This window comes from Labrus bergylta, chromosome 8 (genome assembly GCF_963930695.1).
Source record: "Labrus bergylta chromosome 8, fLabBer1.1, whole genome shotgun sequence".
NCBI lineage: Eukaryota > Metazoa > Chordata > Actinopteri > Labriformes > Labridae > Labrus > Labrus bergylta.
In genome coordinates, this window is record NC_089202.1 from 6,472,993 (window position 1) to 6,498,847 (window position 25,855).

The 25,855-nt window shown below is 39.3% G+C and overlaps 1 protein-coding gene across 1 annotated transcript in view; it reads right to left on the bottom strand.

Annotated features, from left to right (window-relative positions):
• Positions 1 to 25,855, bottom strand: part of LOC109984431 (A disintegrin and metalloproteinase with thrombospondin motifs 16) — a 52,992-nt gene that overhangs the window by 19,146 nt on the left and 7,991 nt on the right. The window contains exons 4-12 of the mRNA XM_020634578.3: positions 19,510 to 19,927; positions 17,091 to 17,293; positions 14,456 to 14,539; positions 13,488 to 13,647; positions 11,594 to 11,699; positions 10,897 to 11,034; positions 7,712 to 7,865; positions 4,871 to 4,966; positions 1,272 to 1,420 (exon numbers count right to left, since the gene is read on the bottom strand). Of these exons, the coding sequence (XP_020490234.1) occupies positions 1,272 to 1,420; positions 4,871 to 4,966; positions 7,712 to 7,865; positions 10,897 to 11,034; positions 11,594 to 11,699; positions 13,488 to 13,647; positions 14,456 to 14,539; positions 17,091 to 17,293; positions 19,510 to 19,927 (1,508 nt within the window). The remainder of the gene's footprint in view (positions 1 to 1,271; positions 1,421 to 4,870; positions 4,967 to 7,711; positions 7,866 to 10,896; positions 11,035 to 11,593; positions 11,700 to 13,487; positions 13,648 to 14,455; positions 14,540 to 17,090; positions 17,294 to 19,509; positions 19,928 to 25,855) is intronic.

Consider the following 25,855-nt stretch of genomic DNA (forward strand, 5'->3'; position numbering starts at 1 on the left):
CTCTCACCCTTTCTGCTCATCTCTCTCTGTCTAATTTAACTCGCCACTTGTCAGGATCTTGGCATGACATGATAAAGAAGGGGCCCTGGCATTCGGGGTAGGGCCCCCTTACTGACTGGCTGTACAAATAATCCTGAGTGACTGATGAGTAGCAGACTAAGTGAACAGATAAGTGATGAAGTGAGAGACCCATGTGAGCCATCTTCACCATTTAAATCACGTGTCTTAATATACTCTTTGCCTTGAGTCAAGTCATCACAAACCGTGCAGACTACTTCTGTACCAAAGTGTAGTCACTTACTAAATCTTCTGTGTGCTAAAAATCACAGGAGTGACAAGTCAAATGTCAAATTTAAGATGTGGTTCAAATTATTTCCTTTAGTAACGCAACCAACAAAACAAAGTCAGCTTAAGGTGAACCTGGGTTTGAGCTCTTTATTTGCATGGATCAAGTTTTAATAGCTTGAAATGTGATCATGAAAGCATGTGCCGTTCTGACACAGCACATGAGTGGACCAGAACGGCATACTGTATGACACTCATATGCAGCATGTGCCGGCAAGTGCCAATCTGCCTCGGCACATGAGTGGACCGGCATATGCATATGATCTACCTATTTTCAGGAGTGCATAAGTGAAAACGCCTAAAGACGCCACTGCAGCAGCACACGTTGTAGCTCTGCATCATGACAGTGCCTGCCTGAACAGCTCTGCATTTAAATATTCTGTAAACCTATAGTGTTGCCTGTTTGAACTTGCCAGTACTACGACTATCACACAAATCGATCTGCTCAGCCCACTGCTTGGCCACATGTCTCTGCTGCTGCGCTCCCCGCGGTCGCGACACACCCCGACATGCACAGGGGGGCGAGGGCCCTTCATCACCGCTTGCTGTTTTAATTTGCTTTCGCTTTTCCACCTGTAGACTACTAATTAGCACAAATAAGAAAGTAAAATTCATCATTTTTGCTGAAGTAACATGCTGACTTACAAGTTTTTTTTGGCAAACAGGCTATAAAGTACCAAGTCACTACTCCCAGGTGTACATACTATACATCATTCATTGCAAAACCACAAATTTAACATGTTATGCATTTATGCATTTAGTTTATGTATGGATAAGGAAATAAAATGAAGGGTTTATCATGTTCTTGAGCAGCTAAGACAAATGTATTTCCTGGTGTTGGCTTTAGCTTCATTTGTTGCTCTCATCTGCACAAACAAGTGCCGCAGTATGTGCTTCACAGGTACTCTTATGGTGTGTGTCTCTACCTGGGGTTGTTGCACTGCCTCTCCCGATAGGTGACTCCGCTCTCACAACTTCTTGAGCAGGCAGACCAAGAAGACCAATCTGACCAGTGGCCATGCTGGGGCCTCGGGCCCTCATCACCCTGTTTCACACACTGGCCCCTACGACACCACTGAGAAAGATAGAGAAACCAAGGATTATGATGGAGAAAAAGGGAAACAGAAGAAAGAGAGAGACACACCAGGAAAGTCAGCCATGAATGTTTCAAATATGTAGTCTTTCTAATGGACTGTGCCTTGCTTATTCTTTATGGAGCCTCTGTCACACCATATGGGTGAACAAAAATATGTTCATCTGAACAGAAATCAAGATTAACTGCGACCCAAAAGTTCCTGCTGCAGTCCTGGTTTCGTACTTACAATGTATCAGTGAAACTCCTGTTGCACTGCCCTTTAGTCAGACTCTACCTCGAGCCGTCATCATCTAACACAACCACAATGTGGAAAAACGACAAGGATCTTCTCCTACAACAAATACACTCAACCATTGTTTTATACAGCTATATTTGTATTAATTCAGTTTTCCTCCTTAAAAGCAGTATATTGGAGGAAAAAGAGTTAAAAGTAGGGCTGTCAAGCAATTATTATTTTTAATTTCTCTAATTGCTAAATTTCTATAGTTAATCGTCATTGATTGCATTTTTTAATCACATGTTTAAAATTTCATTATTTCGCATTTTAAAAGACATGAAGGCTTTTATTCAGATTTTTTTGTACTGTCCTAAGCTGAGCGTACTTTATTTGCTGTTTGAATTCAACCCTGCTTTTATTCTGAAATAAAGAAAGGCCCTTCTTGTAGATCGAAAGTTACAACATTAACAGGACATTGTAAAACTAAATAAAAAACAGCTCAACTGAACTGTCTGAAAGTGAAATGAGACATTCAAAGATAAAGAAAAGTTATTGTTTTCTATCCCTGTGACTAGAGTGAGACACTGCAGAGACTTATCCACGGTGCGCCTGAAGGGACAAAATAGCATGTGATTCGTAAATATTTTTTAAAAACTGATATGTTTATTTTTATTTCAGACCTTAATTAATCGTGATTAACTAGGTAATGCTGACAGCCTTTAGTTAAAAGTAATTTACAAACTTTAAAAAAGTATAGTTTCCTTCCTTTTAAAAAAATTGCTAACGACTTTGTTCTAAAGTAAAATAATACAAAAACATTTTAACATCTTTTCAGTGCAGAGCAACTTAAGGTTGGTCTGTAAGCCCTTCTCTGACTTGTTCATAAATACTAGTGTCTCTCTCATTTTTTAAAAGAATTTAATTGGAACATGCAGGCTTTTTCTCTCTGAGGCAAATTGACCTCACAATAAGGCCATAACTAACTTTTACTGGTTTTATGCAGATAAATTAAGTATGAGGTCACCAGCTGCTTCATTTTACACTTCAGAAAGGAACTTCATTGTTGTACAGAGTGCTTTCCACACATGAACATCGCCAAATGTTTTCCCACCAGGCGAAGCAGAGGAAGATTTCAAACCAAATGGCAAGTCATGTAATTACAGTTTATTCAAATAACTCGCTGTTTACAGCATGTGGTGATGGAGACAGTACAGGACACACAAATCTTCATACATCTTAAACTCGTGATTTGTCCCCAGAAAAAGGCTGAGTCATCAAGCAGCCAACATGTCACATGTTTCAAACTAAGAAGCAACTAGCTCAAAATCCCTAAATGTAACTTGAGAATACTTTTTACAAAATGTAGACTCACTTAAAGCAACATTATGTCACAATCACTTTCCTGGCACAGGATTGATCTGGATTTGTACATGTCAAGATGACATCAGTCACAGTATACTCCTCTGCTCGGCTTGGAGTGATCTCAGGAACCTTTTTGCCAGCACACACACACACGAACGCATTAGCATTGAGGGGGGGGGGGGGGGGGGGGCATATAGTCAGCTGTCCCGCTTCTCACTGTGTGTTCATGCCTGCACATGAGCCATAATACACACACACACACACACACACACACACACACACACACACACACACACACACACACACACACACCCATCTAACTAATCTTGGTCCTTGACTAAGAGCTAGAACAGCTGATTTCCCCTCAGTTTTCCCCCTGCGGCTGAGTGCCACGGATTCCGAAGTGGGCCTGTCATTGTTTGTGTTCACTTAATTGTCCCGTCGAGGCAGAGGGCGGGATTAAACCATCAGGTCCAATATATTGAGAAGAAAATGTAGATGAGGGGCTGTCGGGGGAGTGAGGGTAAGAGGAGAGCGAGCCTTGGGGGAGAATCATCTTGAAAGAAGTACGTGAAAGAAACAAAGAATAAATATAGAGCACAGATTGCTTTTTGGCTCAAACTCCAATGGGATCTTTTTTTTTTCTTTTTCGCCATGTCAGCAACAAACAGATCGCAGCTGCTCCCTGAGGTAAACTGATGGAGAAAGAGAGTTGTACCTTTGAAAAACAGAGGCTTTTTCTGACACTGAACTCAAATGAACTGAAATATAAAATGTAATATAGTCAGTCCAAGCATCTCTCTTACGGTTTGATTTATTGCTCTGCACTGGGACACGGACATGAGTGTGGAATAAGGATGCTGGGAAAAGTGCAGCGTCAGTCAGCTGAAGGCTTTTTGTCTTCAAACAACCAAATTAATTGGGAGTACAAGCATTACACTAAAATGTCCAATAAATGTGACTTTTTATACTGGTTTGCCCATGAATCTAGCCGGTTCGACTTATAAATACTACGAGTCTTGATTGTGCAATTTACCCACTTAGAGGTCTGTGGTATCCCTTGGAGTAGATATCTGTGTGCAATAAATACTTTTAACTGAATGTCACACAGTTGATAATACTGAGCAGTACATTGGAAAAAAAAAAATCTGTGTAGCGACTGATGCCTTAAAGGGAAGATCCACTCAGAATTGACTCACTTCATCTGGTTTGTGCAGCATCTGAAAGCTGTCACTTCCAATGTTCTTGTTTGAATTGTGTTGGTCTGCTGGAGGGGACATTTTCACCGAAGCTGCAAAGAACTGTTTGCAAAAAAAAAAGGCTGTTGTTTGGTGTCTTTCATTTGTGTTTAATTTGGTTAAATGTTGGAAAGGAGCAGCTTGCTGGCAACACTCATTTAAAAAAAAAAACACATGCTGTCCACATTTAACTAAACAGCTCTAAGCTATCACAAAGGCGAATCAGCTGAAAAGTCAATTTTGCTCGTGTTGCAACGGCAAAAGTTATCTTAGTGATGATCTGTGATCCCTTGTCCCATGTAGGAAAAGCATGTTTCTTTCTTTTATTGCCTGAAACATGATTAATGACATCCTGAAGGAAGCTTACGTGTCCCTGCTAGCTTTTAGATACCTCCTTGGTGTGCCTACTTGAGTTGCATCAAAGGCCGTGAATGAAAAAGTCCCATGTAAGTGATGGCTCCCATGCGAGCCATGTGATTTTACTCCTGAGGTGACAAAACTGCTGATAGTACCACCCAGCCCCCCACACCTTTTACACAAAGACACACACACACACACACACACACACACACACACACACACACACACACACGACAACACTTTTTGAATCACCATATCAGGTCCACAGGCAGAGCCCTCAGCAGCTGGCATGAACTTGGTCTCACACTTCCTCCCAACACGGTGGCACCACAGAGCCTTACAGATATCCTGGAAAAATTAGATGAAGAGCAAGTTAAAATGTATACTGACATGTTTTTTTTTCTGATCTTTATTTCAGAAGCAGGATGATTTTTTTTTCCATCTCATCAACTGTAAACACATTTAGCAAAAGATCAGATGATGAATTATGACTGCATTTTTAATCGCCCACAAGAGAGCTTTGAAAACATGATGTGTTGAAATAGAGTTCATCTTAATAACAATCTTTGGCTAGCGATCAGTGTGCAGCACCAAATATTTATGCTTCAGTAGCTAGGATAACAATATTTGAGGAAAAAAAGGCATAAAAAAAAAAATCATGCGATCTGGTCCAAGACATTATCCCATAGGCAATGAAATGCATGAATGAACATAAAAATACACACCCATTTGTGTGATATGATGACAGACAAATAAAATGAAAGAATTTGCAATCAGTATTTTCCAACACTTCATTTGACTAACAAAAATAAAAAGGAAATAAACAGAGGAAACAGTGATTAAAATAATGACATCAAAGTGTTTAATTGCATAGCCAAGCCTTTATGATGTCATTGCCTTGTTTCTCAGCATTGGTCTAAAAGATTCACATGGGAGCACATTGTCTGAGACACAAGGCGGGCTACTTGTCCACTCCATTACTATCTGAATGGCTATTTCAGATTTTGACAACCCAGTGCAGAAGCTGACAAGAACCTCGGCCTCTGCTTGTTTCTGCCAAGAACCACCATGGAATCCATTCCAATTCCTATTTGTCCAGCTGTTTTGCTTGTTCAGGCCTTTTTGTAGCAATACAATTGTTGGGAAGGAAAAGACAAAGTGAGCAATGGAAGGAAATGATGGACAGAGTGAGACAGAGACTGAGTTAAAGAGAAGAAAAGGGACAAAAAAGCACATATCACTTTACGTATTGCTTGTATATGCCAGGTTTATCAAACCACACACACCATGGAGAGTATCATTTTGCTTGTCGAACTCCACCTTATCTTGACGGCGCCTGCCAAAAAGTTTTGTGAAAAATGAAATCATGACGGGATGAATGACACCGCTGAGGCCGATTCTTGAGGTGTTTTTTATGAGTAACAAGTGTCTGGAAAGACGGTGAGCGTGACGGCTGCTTGGGGGAATTTTTCTGGGGTTCCTGCACACCTTGCTGCTACCAGGTGCATGAGAAAGGATAGTTTAAGACCAAACACAAAACCACAAGGGAGCAATTATCAAATATCTTGTTGCTGAAATAATGCACGGATGTTTCGATGTTCAAGAGAGAAGCCTAAGGAGGATACCATGTGCTGATGTTGTTGGCTGAAATCCAGTCAATAATCTTTGGTGCATTTTAGGGCATTTTTCTGCATAAAAATCATCAACACAAAATAAAATTGTATTCTATGGTCCAAATGATCTTTTATGAAATGATGTGCTTTGCATATTAAGGACAACTGTACCTTACTGCAGCCGACACTTAAAAAAACAAAACAATGTGCTAACCTGCCAACTCCTTTTCTCTTTAAAAGTACCTGGATGTGTTCTAACTCTTGCATCATAATGTTTGTATAGATCAAATAAATGATCAAATCCTGTTAGATAAATAGTCATGCATGGATCCTTACTCCATGGGGATCCTGAGATAGAGGCCTTGTTGTCCTGATTTAACCTTGATTTTGGTGTCTAACAAATCCAGTGATGTTGAGGATACTTAATAAACCTTGATATATTTGAGAGCTTTTCCTAGAATGTACTTACTCTCAATTTACTAATTTACTAAGTAATTACTCTCTTACTACAATACTGATACTTTGTTAAACCTTTAGCAGCAATTAGCAATTCAGATAAACTGCTGATAGTGATGAAGGTTCCTAACCTAAACCATGTATTTTTTTCCCTCAACTTAACAGAAGGGAGTGTTTGACCTCATTATATAACATTTCATTATATTACACTATATTGTTCATATTGCACTATATTATATTATACTACATTATATTATATAACTGCACTCTGCATTACTGTGGTACAACACTGCCTCTCCTCTCTGCTGTTTACATTACTTGCTGCTATTTATCATACCAAGTCACTTTAATCATCACTTGTCACTTTATCTTGTCATTCTCTGCAAATACTGTTTCAATTCTCAATTCCCTGCATAGTTAACTTCATCATTCATTTTGTACTTGTATATACCCCCTGTTTTTATTTTTATTTATCTCATCTATTCTGTTTAATGTGTATTTTGAGCTTTCTTGTCTGTGCTGCTGCAACGCCCTGCTGTTGATCTACTTCCACCTCATTAAAACAAAATCTACTGTATCCTTTCTTTAAAAGAACGTGGAGGCACTAGGGTATCCACATGTGAGATCACCAAAAACCTCAAATGCTTAACTGGGTCATAAAGTATTCTAACCCCATGTCTGTTCTAATGCACACAGTCTCAAAGAGTAACATCAGCACTAATGAGACAATGGGAGAGCACTGGGGAGAGATTCCCATTGGCAACATTCCAGTTTATATTTAGTCATCTATCCCAGTGAGTATTTCATAGGCATCATTCTATCTTTCGCTGTTTATTTTTTGTGTGTGAGAGAATCTACAATATCAGAACATGTGTGTGTGTCCGTCCAAATGAGGACATGCAACCCAACCCTTTTCCACTTATTCATTGCCTCTCTTTGTTTTACTGCATGTGCTGAGAAACCCACTGAGAGTATTAAAGCATGGTATGGGATGGCATGATTTCATTTTAAAATAATTGTTTACCTTCTTAAAATCGAGGGTGCAGAGCTTGGCCTTCTCCCCGAATTGCCATTTACACTGCGTGTCTGCATCGTACAGCTCGCCAGGCAGCTTCTCAGGGTACCGATACTCCTTTACTGCTCGGGGTTCATCTGATAAGCACAGAGCCTGGGCGGAGCTGCAGGAGAAGAGAGAAGAATACAATAGGAATGAGTGGAAAGTAGATATAGAAAAGAAGAGTTAAGAAAATATGAGAGGATGCAAGAAGAAGAAAGGCCAATAGGGAAAAGGCCAATACAAAAGAAGAGAATTCATCAAAAACTTTGTTCATAAATAAAATAAATGTAGACATAATCAGTCAAACAGATGTGATTCAGTGCCTTCATTTATAAATGTAAAGTAACTAGAATGTAGGGCTTCCATCAGTCCCTCTGTTTCATTGTTCCCCATTTTCCCTATTACTGTGAAGTGTTGCCATGGAGACAAAACAAGCTGCCAAACTCAAACCCTTGGAGTAATGGTTTTTAATGCGTCACACACTTAATTATGACAGACATAAAAAATCCTTACCCCTATCGCTCATATCCTAACACCAGCGGGGGGTTTTTCCAATGTTAACTGATATCACTGGTTACTATACAGAGAGTTCTTATGCTTATACACTGCAGTCGGGGGAATATAATACAAGAATATTCTGGAAAGTGCATGAAAAGGCAAATATGTTGGAAGGATTCACTGTGTTAGTGAGTGGTCCTGATTGCTTTAGCAGAGTATGTATATATATATATATATATATATGTGTGTGTGTACGGGAGATTTTCTGTAGCTTTATGGGTCCTTTGTGTCTACAGAGAACAATGTCTGTTCTGCAAGTGCAATATTTTGATATTATACATTATTCCTATTATAAAGTTTCTGAAAAATACATTACGTTCACAGTGGTCACACACCAGCAGGCGCATGAATAAGGCCTGTCAGCAAGCACAGGCAGTCAGTCATAAAATTACATGGACAATGTAGAAAATGTGCAGGACCTCAGGACAGATTTGTTTGAAAACAGCTTCTTGTGCTCACTGACGGATCTGCAAGAGGCTGAGAACAAAATGTTTTCCCAAAATTTAAGCTGTAAGCAGTTTACACCACAAGATTATAATCAGCTGGGTATAAATAAATACAATAAATGAGAAAACAGGCACCCATTCTTTCAAGGACTCACTGTAGATCTGCTGACTCATCTCTTCCAGACCCAATGGTAATGAGGCAACACATTGATTTTTCTGTCAATAGCCCTGATAACAATAAGACAACAGATGTAGGCAAATAAAAACGAAGAAAAGTAAAAAAGTAATAAAAAAAGTAGAAAAGCCTTGAAATATTAAACACAGATTTGAGGTGATTTTTTTTTCTTTTTCTTTTGGTTTCTCACCTGACATACCCAAACTTTATCAAAGTGAATACTGAAATGAAAGCTCCAAATGTGATCATTGAAGAAAGACAACAAGTAATAATCAAATCTCTCCACATTTTACCACCCTAACATACAGATGGATGGACTGAGTTTCAACAGCTAGCATAGCATAAAGATAGGAACACCCCACCTGCCTCATTGTAATCACAAGAAAAATATGCTTGCTACCTTTTTCATAGCTACACTACACGAGCTGTCTTTCTGCTATGCTATGCTATGACTATGGCATATGACACATCTGGCTAATTTCATGTCATATAGATTCAAAAGTTATATCTACCTGTATCACAAAAGAAGCAACAAGCTGTGTCCTTTGTTGCATGTTTCTGACTCTGGGAAAAGTGGGTCAAACTTTCATGTATCACTGCATTCTTAATGGCTTTCACCAGTGGCCATAGAAACAAAAACAACTTCAAGTGACCTTTAAGGGGGTCTTACTTTGCCATGAAAATTGTCCATCTATGTTATGCATGACAAAGGGCTCAGATAAAGTATCTGACTATACTTATACAGAGTTTGTTTAGACCTCTCTGTCATAGCTGACTGAGGAGAGGCAGATTTAGAGTGAGTATGAGGTTTAGCCCGTTGGCTAACACAGCAGTCCCCTGCATAGCAGAAAAATACCCAGATAATTTAGGAGTCTTGGTTAACGCAATGAGACATAAAACTTCAAATATCATCCCATTCTGTTGATTGCAATTAAGAAAACGTGCAGCATTTCGCCTTTTTAAAAAAAAAAATCATGTAGTGATTATATAGCAAGACAACCCCTAGTTGCTTTAGTTGTGCAGAGATCCCCTCCAAGTGGCCTCAGGGGTGATGGGAGTTTAATATAAAGCTGACAGGTCTAACAAGGGTGAGGTCACCCCCGCTCTAATAACTCAGCGAGGAAATACACTGTCCGTCTCCACCACTCTGAGAGGGGAGACCTGATAGTTCGGTTAACACCCTGGTAAATTTAGTGGAGTGGACTGGCCGTGGGTTATCTGGTTTCAAACAAACGCACACTCACACATGCATCACATGGAAACACAGCCAGACACTATGTCTGTGATGCCTGTTTTCCTCGCTTGGATTAGCAGGCTGCATGCATGAGAATGCACTCATTGCGCAAACACAAAACTTTCGGCCTTGCCCGTACCTTCTCCTTGACATACAGAACATACAGTATGCAGTCTGTAAAACAACACTTACAGAAGAATAGCAGTCCCACATATCACACATGTGCAATGTCACCTATATATTTCAGTCTGTCACACACACATTAGGTCTGTTTTTCCTTGCATTTAGAAAAATAAAGCGAGTCCTATATTAGTTCTAACATTAGTGCAGCTTTTCTCTCGGCACTCTTTAGATCAGAGCAGCATTTGTAACTGATACATCTCCCACTGACATGTTTCTCTACAACACATGTTCATCTATCAGTAACACATGTAGAAACATATAAACACAATGCATGTTTGAAGGCACTTTGGGGGGAAACATGCCTTAATAATTTTGTTGTATAAACTGATACAGTTCTCTATGCCTTTGTTGCAATAGCACTGTTGCATGAGGATTTGCTCATTACTCAACAACGATCCATGTGGATGTGATGTTGTGTCCCCAAAACCTAATAAGACTCTTCAAAAAGCAGTACCCATTAATGTCATTCTCAACCACTTTGCTTCTTAAATTGACTCGCTTAGCATTGGTCACCACAGCAAACGTTTTAGAGTAATAGGAAAATGTGGTTGCCTACTTGAGGAAGCGGCTGAGGTATTGGCGGCTACAGGCGGACCAGGAGAAGATGCCATTGTGTCCGGCTAATGTTGGAGACATGATGTTGCCTTCTGACTTCTTACAGACGTTTCCTTCACCATCATGGACCATTCCAAAACTGTGGAATGAAGAAAGTCATCTTGTTTATGTGCTTCTTACCAGGACTATAAAGCAGAAATCACAGAAAGGCATTAGTATGAGTACCTAAAGTAGAAAAGTCATCATCAACTGGAATTTTTTTGCACAAGGAGAGTAAAAAAACATTGCATAAAAATCATAGTTAATCACATGTTGGTAGATACTATGCAAATTTTGCACTTTGTGATGGCCCGAGAACCTCTGCCGGGGTACGGTATATGTGTTGCTGTCTGTCTTTTCAGCATCCCTGGTTCCTGATTGGTTGGTTCTGGCAGCAGTTAGAGATTACGATATAGCTGGCCATTATCTCTATCCTCTCCAAGCCCTATAATAAAAGCCAATCCTGTTTTTCTTTTCCTGCCAGTCTCATTTGTTGAAATCTACCTTTGATGTTACATTTTTAATTGACAGTTAACCCGTTTTACTCCATCCCCCTCGTGTCTGAATGCAGTATTTTGTTATTTTATGGGCTCAGTTTTTACATTATCTACGGAACAAATCATACATTATGAGTAGATTAGAGATTTTGAGATGTTTACTTGTGTCCAGATTCATGGGCGATGGTGAAGGCGAGACCCAGGCCTGTGTCCTCATTAATGGTACAGCTCCGGTACTTGCTGCACATCCCGCTAATTGGAGCAAACCCTGCAAAACCAAAGATAGAATAAAAATAAAAAAAACTGAAATGATAACATCAGTTATTGCAGTTTAGGCTACCTTTGGACTGAATGCTTAAGAAAATATCAAACACACCATATCTGGGTTAAGCCTCCTCCAGATGTTAAAATATGGGATCTTGTGGGAACATTCCTGGATCCCCCTGCCACCTTTCACTTCACTTTAAACACCCTGAGTCTGTCTTCACTTCTTTCTCATATCTCTCATTGTCTATTAAACTCCCTTTTACTATTCTGCTCCCATTATGCCTCTTTCCTCTTAACACAGTCAGACACACACTTACTTCTACACACACACACAGCCCCCCTGGCTCTGAATCAAAAAGGATAATAGCCATAGGGGCCTCACTCAGTGTTTTTGTCTCAGTGTCTGAAGGGGAAATTTAGTCTTGTGTTTTGTTATTTTACAGGTCTAAGTCATGTGTTAAAGAGTGCACAAAGTAATGTTCTCATGTACATAACTAATGTGCGTAATAACACAAGACAGGCAGATTGACTGTGAGAACTACCATTTAGTTTAGTTTTTTGTGTCAGCAGAGAGTTAAATCATTGATATTTTATACTGGTATTGATGGATGGAGGAAAACATTATGGAATAGGGCTGTTACAGTAATGCAAATAAACTGTGTTATATACAGACTGGTAGCAAAAATGGTCATTTTGCATTGCACCTTTGGGAATAAGTCAGAGCTTACTCTTTTTAGACTGCACGGACGCATACATACACGCACACATACACACATGCATGCACGCACACACAGACACGCACACAAACACACATACATACACGCACACATACACACATGCATGCACACGCACACACAAACACACACACCTTTGAACTGGGGTCTCGTTGCAATGATTTGCACTAATGCTAGCCTCAGCACTTTGAAGTCAAAACTTGAGTCTGGATTTTGTAGGTAGTGTGTGTCTCTTTGCAAATGTGTGTGTGTGTGTGTGTGTGTGTGGGAGGGGGGGTGTTTGAGTGTGCGTCACTCTGTGTTTCACAGGAACACATTATTGTCGTTTTTTTTCTCACCGTGGGGAAGACAACAGTGTGTTTGCATGGTCATTACCACAAACAAGCTGTTGTTAGTTTGTTAGATGGCATACAGTCACAATGACTGTGTTTGTTTAAAGCAGAGGAGCCTGGTCTGTGCAGATGATAGCTAAAGGGCCCTGAATGTTCTGTGATTTAAGTGGAAACATGATTGGTGTGTTAGTATGAGTACACTGCCGGTACTCCATCTGCAATAACGCATGTTATTTTCTATAGATCTTTTTTCTCTATAGCCATCAATGACATGTTGCAGATTCGTCCAGCTGATCATGCATGTTTTTATGCCCTTTCACCATATGGATGTGATATTATTTTTTCTGCATTATCAAAAGTGAATGATACTGTGGTGGTGAAAAAAAATCTTGGGAGATGCGCAATTTTTAAACATCAGCTTTAGCAGATGTGATGCTTGGTCACACCATGTGACAGGGTACAGGACCACCTTCCCAGAGAGGGACAGAGGGCAAGGGAGAGTAAAATATTCATATCAAGAGTAAGAAACAAACACAAAATAGGGACAGATTGCATCAAAGTTAAAGTGACTTGGACAAACTGAATGGGTGTTACCAAAAAAGCATTTCCTCTTGCCCTTTCATTTTTGGGGATCAGTTTTCCAAGAAGAAGAAGAAGAAGAAGAAGAAGAAGAAGAAGAAGAAGAAGAAGAAGAAGAAGAAGAAGAAGAAGAAGAAGATATACCAAGTGTGTCACAGGGTTCATTCTTCCACGAGCAGATGTCGAGTCCTGTGAGGAGGATGGCGTGGTCGTGGTGTTGGCCCTCCCTGCCTCCCAGCGTTGACTGCCAGTGGCAGAAGCTGTTCAGTGTGTGGTCTGCATGGTGGTTGATCACCAAACCATCCTGTGAGATAAAGCAGATTAAAAGAGGTAATGTTGTCTTTATGGAAGGAAGCTCTGCGGAACGGTGTTATCGTTCAGAAAAATGTCAGTCAAATGAAATGGCATAACCTTCTTCTTCAGGCTAAAGTGAAGGACAACATGTCGGTTTGAGCGAGGACACTGATGAAAGTGATTTAAAATGTGAAGTGTTTTTGCTGGCAGGACAAGTGTCTGGGACATTTTTGCAATATTTGGCATTCCTCAAGCTGATACTCTCTCTTAAGGAAGATCGAAATCTTTTAACATCACAGGTGGATGGAAACCAGAATCCTTAATCGCGTCTTTTCCCTGACAGAACCCCCCCCTCTTGCTTTCATTTACTTATCTCTCTCTTTCTCTCGCACCAAAGCTCACCTTTCCCCTCCTCTATGAGAATTTCCCTCCTCAATCTGGAAAAGATCCAAGGGAATGCATACCCTATAATTAACCACCGTAAAAGTGCTTAGTAGTTAGGACCACTGCGGGAAAATCTCAGGGAGAACGAGGAGAACTGATCCTTCAGGCATACAAACAAATAAACAAACAAATGGTCCGTATATAGCATGCCCTTCAGCTACATTTTAAGTACTTTGTTGTTCTTAGAGACCATAGAAAAACAAAGCCATTCAAGAGGAGGATTTTCATCCATAACATAAATGAATACATAAATAAATAAAATGTAAAAAAAAAAAAAAAAAATGCAACAAATAATCAAAGATTGAAGAGGGTGGCTCTTTGAGAACATGAAGGTTTTTAATACCACAGTGCTTATGGTGCTTTGTGGTGCTCACCTGCTCTTCATCCAGAAGCACGAGGCCCACTATCACGATGTTGATGTTACCCCCTATTGTACCGTCTTTGAAGAGACTGGAGACCTACAACACACAGAAGACAAAATTATTGAATTTGACTACAATCAACTTGTCAAAGTTTGCAACAAGAAGGGTAATGTTTCTTCTACGACTTTGAAAACTGGTAAAATAGAGGTTCACACTTTTTTTTAAAGTCTGTCCTTAAAAGCTTTATATACCCATATCAACTGTATAAAGCATGCACAGTTTAACCTGAAGAGGGCATCCTGCAAATTCAACTTTAAATGGCAAAGCTTTTGTTTTCAAAAAGTGTTGGATTGTTTGACTGGATCAACTACAATTGAAGTGTTTTATTTTGAAGTAACGGACATGTTGAGTCATTAACACTTCCAAGTATCATAAAGCTATTTAAAACCCTCCGCTATGACACAACTTCAGTCTCAACAAAATAAAAGACATGCTGACTGCCCCCCCAGAAAACTCCCTAACAGAAACTTCTTAAGATATTTCCCTAATTGTATATACTTTGCAGAGTTCCCAGTAACATCTATTCGATATGATCGTTTTTTTAAATGGGTAACAATCACAATATGCTATGCTTCAAATAATGGATCAAAATATAAGCCTTATACTGAGTGAAGCATACAGAGATTGTTTTTTAACACACAACTTACAAACTTTCTGCCATCGATATTGAAGGTTTTGAGGTTAAAGTTACATTAATGGCATAGTCTGAAGTTAAAGTCTTTCTGAATAAGGCATTAGCGAGTGCTTTATGCATTTTTGTACATGCTAAGAAGCTATGTCATTTGTGTACCTTTGCATAAGGTGTTACTGAATTATATTTTCAAAGTGTCCCTTGGACACGCTACATCCTTTTTATTTTTACTAATTGATCAAGCTAAGAGTCACTGAATTAAGCATTATAGCTTTATTTCTAATCTCTTACTTCTTGCGCCAGGTGGACACATACAATAGAGAGGTCTGTGTCAAATGAATGAGGGAACACACCTTGACATTCCTGTAGAAATAACACCTTAAACTCCTTTTGATGGTATCAGTGATGTTTGACAGCCACAACTGCTGTTTCCAATTCAACATCTCATACTCACACGGATATCTGACCATCAATCATAACAGTTTTGGCTTTGAAAATGGACTCCTGATCTTATTGCTCTTGTTCGCGCTCTGTCTTTCTCTCGGGCCCTATGAATACCTCAGGTGCCACTCACTAAGCCTTTCTTTTTCCCCTTTCAGGAACACTCTCATTCGTTCCTTATGTTCCCGATGTTTGGTCTTCCTCTGACCTGACTCATGGGAAGACACATGGCCGTGGTTTGTTACCGATTTGGAGCACAATTTGGAGGTCAAAGAGGCAATCAAAACCACTTACTTAAGCTAAGATCTCCTAGTTGCCAGTGTTTGACAGAATTTAAGATAAGCACAATTCAACAGATTGTTTTAATTGTCTCAGCAAAGAAACAATCACCAGTTTCCATAGAGTTTCAGTGTTTTGTGTTACAAAATGTGAAATGTTTTTTTAAGATAAGTAACTAAAAAAACCTTTTCTCTGCCACAGAAAAAATAAATCTGAAAATATCCTCTGAAGGCATATCATATTTAATTCTCAGCAAATATTAAATCACTTTTTTCAACACCCATGAGACCTGGCATGTGAGGAGAAGGGGCTTGGGTGTTTTCTGTGAAACTCCATACCGTATTTAGGCGACTCCTCTGAGGCGGGCTGTGACCGCTCCAGCTTGGTTTCTACTAAAGGGAACTGTGTTTTCAAAATAGACGGATTATCTTTGGATTTGTCAGTCAGTCATTTAGTAGCAAAACGAGGGTGACGGAATCTGCTAGCAGATCAGCTGAGAAGCCGGAGACACTGTGATCTCACCCTATCAGTTTCATGTGTTTAGATATGCTCCTTCTCACTTGACCCTGGGCTATTGTAAACTTTAAATTCATTTATGTACCTCTAAGTCAATCTATACTGCCCTTTACATGTAATATAATGACAAAAACTGAGAGTTACTTTAAAGTCAGGATTAAGCTTTGGTATAACATGCCAAAACATTCTATGACATGAAGGCTTTCTTGAACTTTTGTTAAATCCACTTAAAATAATATGTATTATTTCACTCATGCATTGCAGTTCTTCTTTCTATCATAAAGCTGAACTTTACAAAATTGCTAATTGCCATCATAGCAACACTCCATGTGGCTACATGCTTAAGAACAGCAGTACTTTGAGATAAATGCTACTATACGTCTGCTATTACTTCAAAATAATAATTCCTATTCCTGTTGCACAGATTGGTTAATATGTTTGTATCTATTGTTGCAGTTATAAACCCTATCTTGCAGCAACTTCACATGGCAAGTTTCAGCTAGCTATTATCTAGCCACATAACATTAGCATGCTAAGATACTCAACGTTCATTTCCAGTGTATCGCAATATCTCAATGTTGTGCAGGTTGAAACTCAGTCATAAAACAAATATTAAGGAATAATTCCTTAATATACATTGCACTTAAGTCCATACAGCTCTGTTTTTGTTTTATCTTTTAGCTCATACAAGTGCGTCACTTATCATCAGGCTGTCCTCACCATATTAAGCACAGTAAGAACATATGTGGTAATGTTCTCATGGCCATGGTTGTCCATCATCTTCTTGTCCACGACCACTAGCATTTCCACGTTGAGCCTCTGGCTGACCTGATTCTTCATCAGCACGGCTCTTTTGTTTCTGGGGATGAACTTGTACTCATCGGGTAGAACAAATACATCGTCTTCAGGAGGTTTTGGCATGTCTGTTTAAAACAGGAAAGAGAAAATTCAATAACTGGCTGCAGAGTCAAGACGATTCAGAACAAACTGTTTTTCAGTGTGTTGTGGGTTGCTACTGATTTATTAAAGAAAAAACAATGCATATAGGCCTAATGGCAATTTAATATCTGTTACAACACCCATTACAATATGCAACACCTCCTTCCCACAGGTGATTATATGTTGTGTCATATTTGTAATGAACATATAGAAAATAGCTTTGTCTTCTAGTGTTAGCCAGTGATCCTGGCAAAAAGCTGAAAACTAATGGATGATTTACTATACTGTTTCTTTCATGATCTGATGTCATGGATATACTGCAAAATGAGTTTTTTTTCTGTTGTTGAATCTGGCGGTCTGTTTGTTACAGTACCTTAAAGTAAAGTGTAAAACCATAGCATATGGCTGTAAATTAGCAGCATTTAGCGAGTTGAATATTCTCTGTGTGATGGTTGTATGAGCTCTGCGTACTCAAAAACAGATACATTCTGTCATCAGTGCAGTTGCCAAATACATACCTGAGTAATTTCAGAGATTTTGTAGACATAGCAAAATGTTTCATAGTGTTGGAGCCAAACCTCGACTCATAATAAGAAATAAAAATGAGTTCAAATATTCACCTTTATGTGTGTTAATTCACTTTTCAAACTGTTAATAATGGGGATTTTTAAGAGGTGACTGGAAATATGTCAGTGTGTCACAGATTAGATCCTGTTTTTCCCTGTTTGTTCCTGTTCCTGAGGGGGAACTTGTCAGCACTTTAAGTGAACATGTGACTCAGATAAACTGGACATACGCTTAACATCAAATGCACATCTCTGCCTTTTTTTTTTAACTCTTTGAAGTTGCTCTGCATTTGGGAAAAAACGTCACACAGCCATGTCCACTTCTTCTCTCTGATATGAGGTCAATGGTACACACAAGTCAAAGCAAAGCAATAACTAAAGTATTGTAAGATGTGACAATATCACCTCTAATCTTCTCATCTTTGTTTTCTTAGGTTGTCAAAACTTTCGCCCATCACTGCCTGGCTGTGATAAACAAGAAAGACTAGAAAGTTTGCTTACATAGGCGGAAAGCAGGTGAGCCACCAAAGTGCTTTTTTGTCTGAAACATGGCACAGGTGTTCAGTGATGTCATCCTGTGGGAATGTAAACATTGGTGTGTTTTCACAGGGGACAGACAGCTGTGGTTCTGAAGGGTGATGGTGGTACCAGTCCGGTTCCTGCCTGCCTCTCTTACAAGTGACCCCGGTGACCTCGGCAATGTTATCTGATCTTGTGGTAATTTCTCAAAGCTAACATTTATAATAGCGTAACATGGATATCAAACCTGTCACAGGTTATGTCACACATTACCTCAAAAAAGTCGGCAATAACTTAACAAGATAATATTCTTAAGTGGAAACTTTTGTTTCATCATGCGAGATACCAATCAAAACTTCCTCCAGCTGGTTCCCACCCTTAGGATAACTTCCAAAGGAAATTTACAAAACGTTTCAATCGAGTGATTATAGGAATAAAAATGCGCATATGTGAAATTGAGCCTTTGATTTAATCAGTAAAAAATACTTCTCTGGAGGTAAAAATGGGTCAATGACAGTACAATAGCACATAATGTATCAAATGTAAAGCAAGTTATAAAAAATTATACGTCGTGTTGAACTTTCTGTTAAAGTTGTTCATGCAATCACTGAACTTTGCAGCACTTATGATAATACCGGCATTCATTGCGATACAATTAATATGGTGACATATTCATGATGGTGTCTCCGCTTACACGAACCAACCACAATACTTGGAGATTGACTGCTAAATGGGAATGGCAATAAATAGAGCTATTATGCTAAGCAAGTCTTTGTTTTTCCTCACTGACACCGTAAGTGCTGTGATAATTCCTCGAAACGACTAATTAAGTTACATCTGGAGAGTTAAGCATCATATACATCATGTGTAACATGAGATATATGTCCAGCTGTGAACTTTATTATTTAAGTTTTAAACATTCATTTTATTTGAGGGACTGTTAGGGGCAAATAGGACTACATGGTCATTTTCAGAGCAACATATTTTGTTACATACTAAAAAAGATCCTGGTAGGACAAAGTGCATTACAGTAGATTAACCTAATGATAAAATCTTAGGTTGTATTAATGCTGTTTGCTACATGAGGATTAGAATGAGAAATGGCCCTTACATACATTTCTTCCTTCTCCCGCAGAAGTGTTGCCTGTGCCTCTCATTATGTCTGTAGTCGTTTTCATGGTGATGGCTGCTATGATGATGCTCCACCTGGTCACCATGTCTGCTGCCTCTGTTGTTGCCATGGTGCTGTTTTTGCTGCTCTCCGTTTACTGGGCTTTCCATGGGTTCTGTCATTGAGCTTGTGGATCTCTTGGAGACGGAGTGTCCGTGTGATTTGTGATGAGTTGAATCGGCTGATCTCTCCTGAAGCGCCTGAGGCCCCTGACCCCTACGCTCGGCCCGGGCCGTTGTCTTGCTCTTGTAGAGGATGTGCGGCTGATGGCTTGAGGGTGCTGTAAAGTTCTCTGTCTGAGCGAGGCTGCTTGGTACAGGTCTCAGGAAGTAGTCTGCATCATGTGTTCTGATCAAACCTGACTAGATGCAAAACATAAAGTGTCATTAGCTTCACAGCAATATTTTATTTTATCAACCTTCTGTATTAGATTGTATGCACTTAAACCATTTATGGAGACCCAAACAAAACATATTTAAATCTACCTATACTGCCTTTAATGTATCAGCTATAAATTCTGTCTGCTGACAAATAGTCTCAAGGGCTGCAGCCATACTTTAAAAACGGACAAAACAGTAACCCTTTCTAGTGATTCATTGAGCTTCCCCATCTATCTCTGTCAGCAATTAGTCAAGACTTGAGTCATAGGTCACTGTGTACGTGACCCCACTAAAGCTCTGTGTGGCTCAATTACTGGCCGTGTTTCTTCATGTTCAACGTCTGTTCAGCTGGTTCAGGGTCAGACGTTATCTCAGGACAATCTAAATGAGACTTGGTCAGAATGGACGAGTTCAAACAAAAAGGCTTGTGTAAGGATAAAAGGATGTAGCATGTCTCTCTCAGTGCATATGTCCATAGATGTCAAGGTTGCTTTCTTTAGGAGTCACATAATAAGTCCCTGCTCCGAAAGAATCATCTAAATGTAATTAGCAACCCCATTTAAATACATTTAAGACATCATTTTTTTTGTCCCTTTCTCTTGAAACATCACTTGTGGGAGGCCACATGAAGGAGAGAGCCCCACTTTAGGCATCAGTGCCTTTGGCTTTTGATTCTAATGGATAAGTTATTGACTTGCCCATTATAAATCTCGACTGGTTCAGCACTGGTTTCTTCAATCGACCCTTCAATTCACCTCTTTTTTCTCTCAATCTTTTAAGAAAAGAGAGAAGACTTAACAGTTTTCAATAAACCTCTTTCCACACAGCTCATTCAGAAAGTCTCTCTTTCCCTCAAACACCCCACACACACACACACACACACACACACACACACCACATCTGTGTTGACAGTCAACTGGCAAGAAGTGTTTGAACTGTAACTGTTCTTTGCAGAAATAACAGTCCTTCAAAAGCTTTATTTTGGTCACATTATGTTGACTATGGAGTCCTTTAAGACTTCAGTCTGACCCAGGGTGAGTATGGCAGCTGGAAAAAGATATTGTACTGCATTCATGCAAGTGAATGTACCTGTGTCAAAGTGTACAGGTGTGTGCGTACCTTAGTGTGCATTCAATTAAGAATGTTTCTTATTCGAATTAGTCCATCTTGCACAAGCAGACCTCTACAAGAGATGTATTTGGTGTTGCTAGAATGATCCTCACTACTGATTTTCCCCACGTCATCATCACTTACTAACACAAGCCTCTACCTCCGCCAGCCTGTCAGCCACAGATCAGGAGACCAGCAAAACAGAGTTCTTGGAAAGTGCTTTGACTGTATTAAGCTCTGAATTTGAGAATGATGAAATCGAAGAATGAAAGCCAACACAGATGTGCACAGTGCGGTTAGAATGACAGCATCGTTAAACGCTGTCTGTATTGTGAAAATGAAAGTTCTCACACATTTATGTTGCATTTTGTGAGTTATTGGTTCTGCAGCAGCTGAATCTGTTCAGTCCAATATGCTCTAAAAATATGAACGCACATTATCCTTATCTAATAGGAGGAAAAGATAAAACTGTGTTGAACTTGTGAATGCATCTGTACGACTCTTAAGTCACAAATATGCAATTGGCTTCGGTGTGGGGATGGCCTGTGTAAATCCTACTATTAACTTTCGTGCCCTTACCACACACCAGCGGAGAGCAGTTGTTGTTTACAGGTGTGCATGCGTGAGGTAATGATCATTTCCCAGCGTACAGTAACTGGTGTTTGACAGACAAAAGATAACCGCAGAAATCTTTGGAGACATATTTACAGCCGGAAACCCACTTTTTGGCCCAGTACTTATTGCTATGATTACAATCTTTTAGGTCCCTTTTAAAAAAAGGTTAAAAACATGCAAAAACAAAACAATAGATAGTTCAAGTGATGTGCTTAAGCCTCAGACAGAGTATATGTTTGTTACATCCAAAAACTGCAAGCGTAGACATTTCTTTTCTCCATGTTAAAACCTCTATAAAGCACATGACTGGTTTTACTCAACAACCACAGCAATGTCCTATAAAAACACGGACTTTTAACCCTGATACAAAGTCCAGTTTTTTCTTAAGTGAAAATACAAGAAGATGGTGGGGTATTCAATAATAAAGAAAAAGAAAGGAATAGAGGGGCTTGCTTGCACACACATTTCTCTGTTCTGTAGCGGGCCTGCCAGCAGACAAGACATAATCCTCTCTGGGAAGCCCGGCAAGGAACATTGGTTACAATCACACGTGACAACCAGTGCGTGATCCTATCATCCGCATGGCACTCGCCCCAGCAATGTGTAATCACAGGCAATTGTCATAAATTGGTTCCAAGTCACGGTGAGGCCTATAACCTGGGCTGCTGTGAAATGTCCCATGTTAAGTGCTTCTTCTGTCTGGGTGGTTTGCATTGGGGTTGTTTTGCATTGCGAGCATTAGTATGAAGCTACAGAAGGGTGCTATGTGATAGTTGACTAAAATATTTCGGCTGATTTGGTTTCTTCTTCACTTGTACACCGGGGACTTGAGAATTTTGGCGGAGATGAATAATTTCCCTTTCATGTTGTTTATATCATGGAGGTTATTTTTCATCAGCTCATTCCACTGGCAGTACAAAAAGGAGATGGGAAAGATAAAGAAAAGGAAATCCATGATGGAAAGATACAATCGTGGGACTCACACCTGCAGCCTTTGGACTGGCCTGTTCAGCCTGGAGTTCCTACAGAACCTGTCATATTCTGATTTCTTTTTAGAGTAGGCTGGAGTCAACAAGATCTGCTGGTTGATGTTCAGTTTTAAGAGAAACTCGGTAGATATGCAAAGAGCTGTATTACCTACAGTAAGATTATTTTCAACTACTGCAAACTATATCCATCTCATGTTGTAGGAAATACATAGTTTTGCTTTCAGTGAAGTTATCTAACTCCCAAGGATGCACAACTATTTAGAGCTATTTGCAAAATGTATAAATGTATAAAGCAAACAAATTCAAGTAGAAAATTCAGTTATTTAAAATATGGCTCTTTCTTGAGGTATTTCAACAAGCCTGAGTATCGTCATGGATACTGTTTCTTTATGATGATGTTCTACGCTTTCTGACTGCCACGTTTGTGTCTCCTCTTTTTAAGCACAGCTTGCATGAGTTACATTCCACAGTTTCTATACCTAGTCTGGTCTATCTTTTAGCAATTGTTGCTGAAGTTCTTGTTTTTTCATGTTATCAAGTTCACAATTAAAATAGATTAATTGTGGTTCTGCTGTGCTGTATGTACAAATGTTTGGTTTGTAACCAGAAAGGGTTCTGGAGATCTTCAGCAGTCTTTGATGAGGTTCCAATACCATGGTCCCTTAACAATATACAGGATTCATTGAGATCACTGTGTATGTGTTTTTTCATCTGCATACTGCCAACTATGTATATACTACACATATAGCTGTATTGTTCCGAAGCATGTATAGGAAATGTAAGTTATTCCTTACAGTATAACAACTGTCTCTGTTTCTGTTTTCATGATTTCTGAACACTTCATGTGAGGTGACCATAAGTAAATCAAAACCATGTTGTTTCAAAGTGAAGAAAAGGATGAGCTGATTTGGTTCATGTTTGAAGCTCCATCGTAACAAGAAGCACAAGTAACTCTCTAAACATCCTTTTGTTTCCTCTCATCTGCAGCCACTGTCACAGTAACTGAAATGACTTTTCTGGTTTAGGTATTTTGTCTTTATGTGTATTGTCCCTTGAATCAGACATTAAATAAAGATGTTGTATAGTTTTACTTGTGTTGGTACATGTGGTGGTCTTCTAAAGCATGCACATTTTCTGATTAGTTTGCAGAAAAAGTCTTTCCTCATAGACCAAACCCAGACAGAATTTTTACAGAAAACCACATGTTGTCACAGAATGTATATGACTTCCTAAACAAAGAAACATGCATCTTTCGCCCTAACTAGCCTTCAAACACCACAGATAATCTGTCTGTCTGTAGTCTGTAAACTGCACAGTCTTCAAGATTCAACCCGGCCTAACATAACAACAAGCATTCACTATACCCAGGAGTTTGTGTGCATGCAAGCCCCTATGTTAGGAGATTAGGTCAGCTAGAGCCTTTCCTAAATAGCCAAAGTCATCAGATTACACAGTGCGCTCTACGAGGTGCAAATAGCAGTCATAAAATGCTGAAACACTACTTGGGAGGGTGCAAACAGCTGGACTCTCTGGAGTCAGACACATCCAGACAGGCAGTGACAGGAATGGGGGGCTGGGGGTGGGGGGGGGGGGGGGGCGGGAAAGAAACGGTAGGAAAACGGAACTGAGGGGGGAAGCAACCAGTGCATTACAAGGTGCACCTGACTGTGTAACTGTTCTCTTTCTTTTTGTTTTTAAGTGGTCTCTCCAGTGGCAACCAAAAGAGATAACAAACCTAACAGCTGATATTACAGTTTCATTTGTCTTTTAAAAAAAAAATTGCAACAAAGAAGCACAGTAAGTTTTAGAGTGTAGTGTCCTTCAGAAAACAAGAAAAAAAAAAGATTTTACTGTTTAACCATTTAAAGTTAAATGTTTGCTAAAAAAAAAAAGCAGCTGCACAAGAATGTAAGTAAAATAACAGCTGGAGAATTTGCACCACAAATCTATCTTACAGCTTTGCAACTTGATCTCAAAATGATCCCAAACAATATTTTTTTTGACAGCCGTGATACTTTACTTTGCATCATGGAAACTGGCTCTCTGATGGACACGTTTGAAGCAACTGAAGACAGGAGTTCAAACTCTGACTTAGTGTTGACAGGACTTATTGGAAAATTGGAAATGATACTTTGACATTGAACCCTACGGCTAGACACCAATCCTTAATCAATTAGTTGTTTCACTTCAAGCTGTACTTCAGTCATCTGTTGGCAGGTAGTGCACACATTACACAAACTGGATGTATATCAATTTGGAAACAACACATTTTCCAAAGTCTCACATATGTACATGACTTAAAACCAAATCTTCTTTGTCTGAACGAAAATAGTTTGAGTAATGTAAGTGCATGATAACTCTAACAATCCTTAAAGATCGTTTGACTGATCTAACTATATGTTTTGAAAATTGATCTTAGCAACCTGACAGGACCACACAGCCTGCTTTTCAAAGCTTCATCACATCAATGAACCATCCTTCATATATTCTTGGAAATCCCAGAGGTGGGACAAGTGTGTTCATTCTATTATTACTACTACTACACAGCCCTGAGGCGAGAAACACACCCAACCTTTTACAAGAGGAAAACACATGATCTCTGGTGATTTGTAGAGGGAGGACATACAGCACTTCCCTTTTGTACAAAAGAGACAGGTGCATTAAACGTCTGGGTGAAATTAGATAAAGCCATAGACTGTAAATATTAATGTACCAAGTCAGAGTGACGTCACCCATCTATTACTGCAGTGAGCTTTGAAAGCCCAACTATTTCTGTTGGGCTAGCATGACAGGCTAGCAGAATGCACAGAGCACATTGAAGTGTCAGCCTGTCAGAATGCTACTCACTAACTATGCTAGCCTGTGAAGGAGGTGGCTAAAATGTTTTTAGAATTAAGCTTGTTAGCAGTCTAACATTTTATGATACTTTATAAACAAAAAGTTCAGTTGTTGCTAATGGGAATTTCTAGGAGTAGCCAAATTTGTATATAGTCACTTGAAAGTAATGAAATCAAAATGTATCTTTTCAGGGGCTAAATAAGAAAATGTTGATTGACTTTATCATCAAGAGACTTATAATGTTTGAACCAAACTTTGTAAAAAAATACAATATGTGGAGACCAATTTGTTGGAAAGTTTGAATTATTGCTAAAGCCTGGCTAAAAATAAAACAAAATTTTCGATACATGGAAAATAT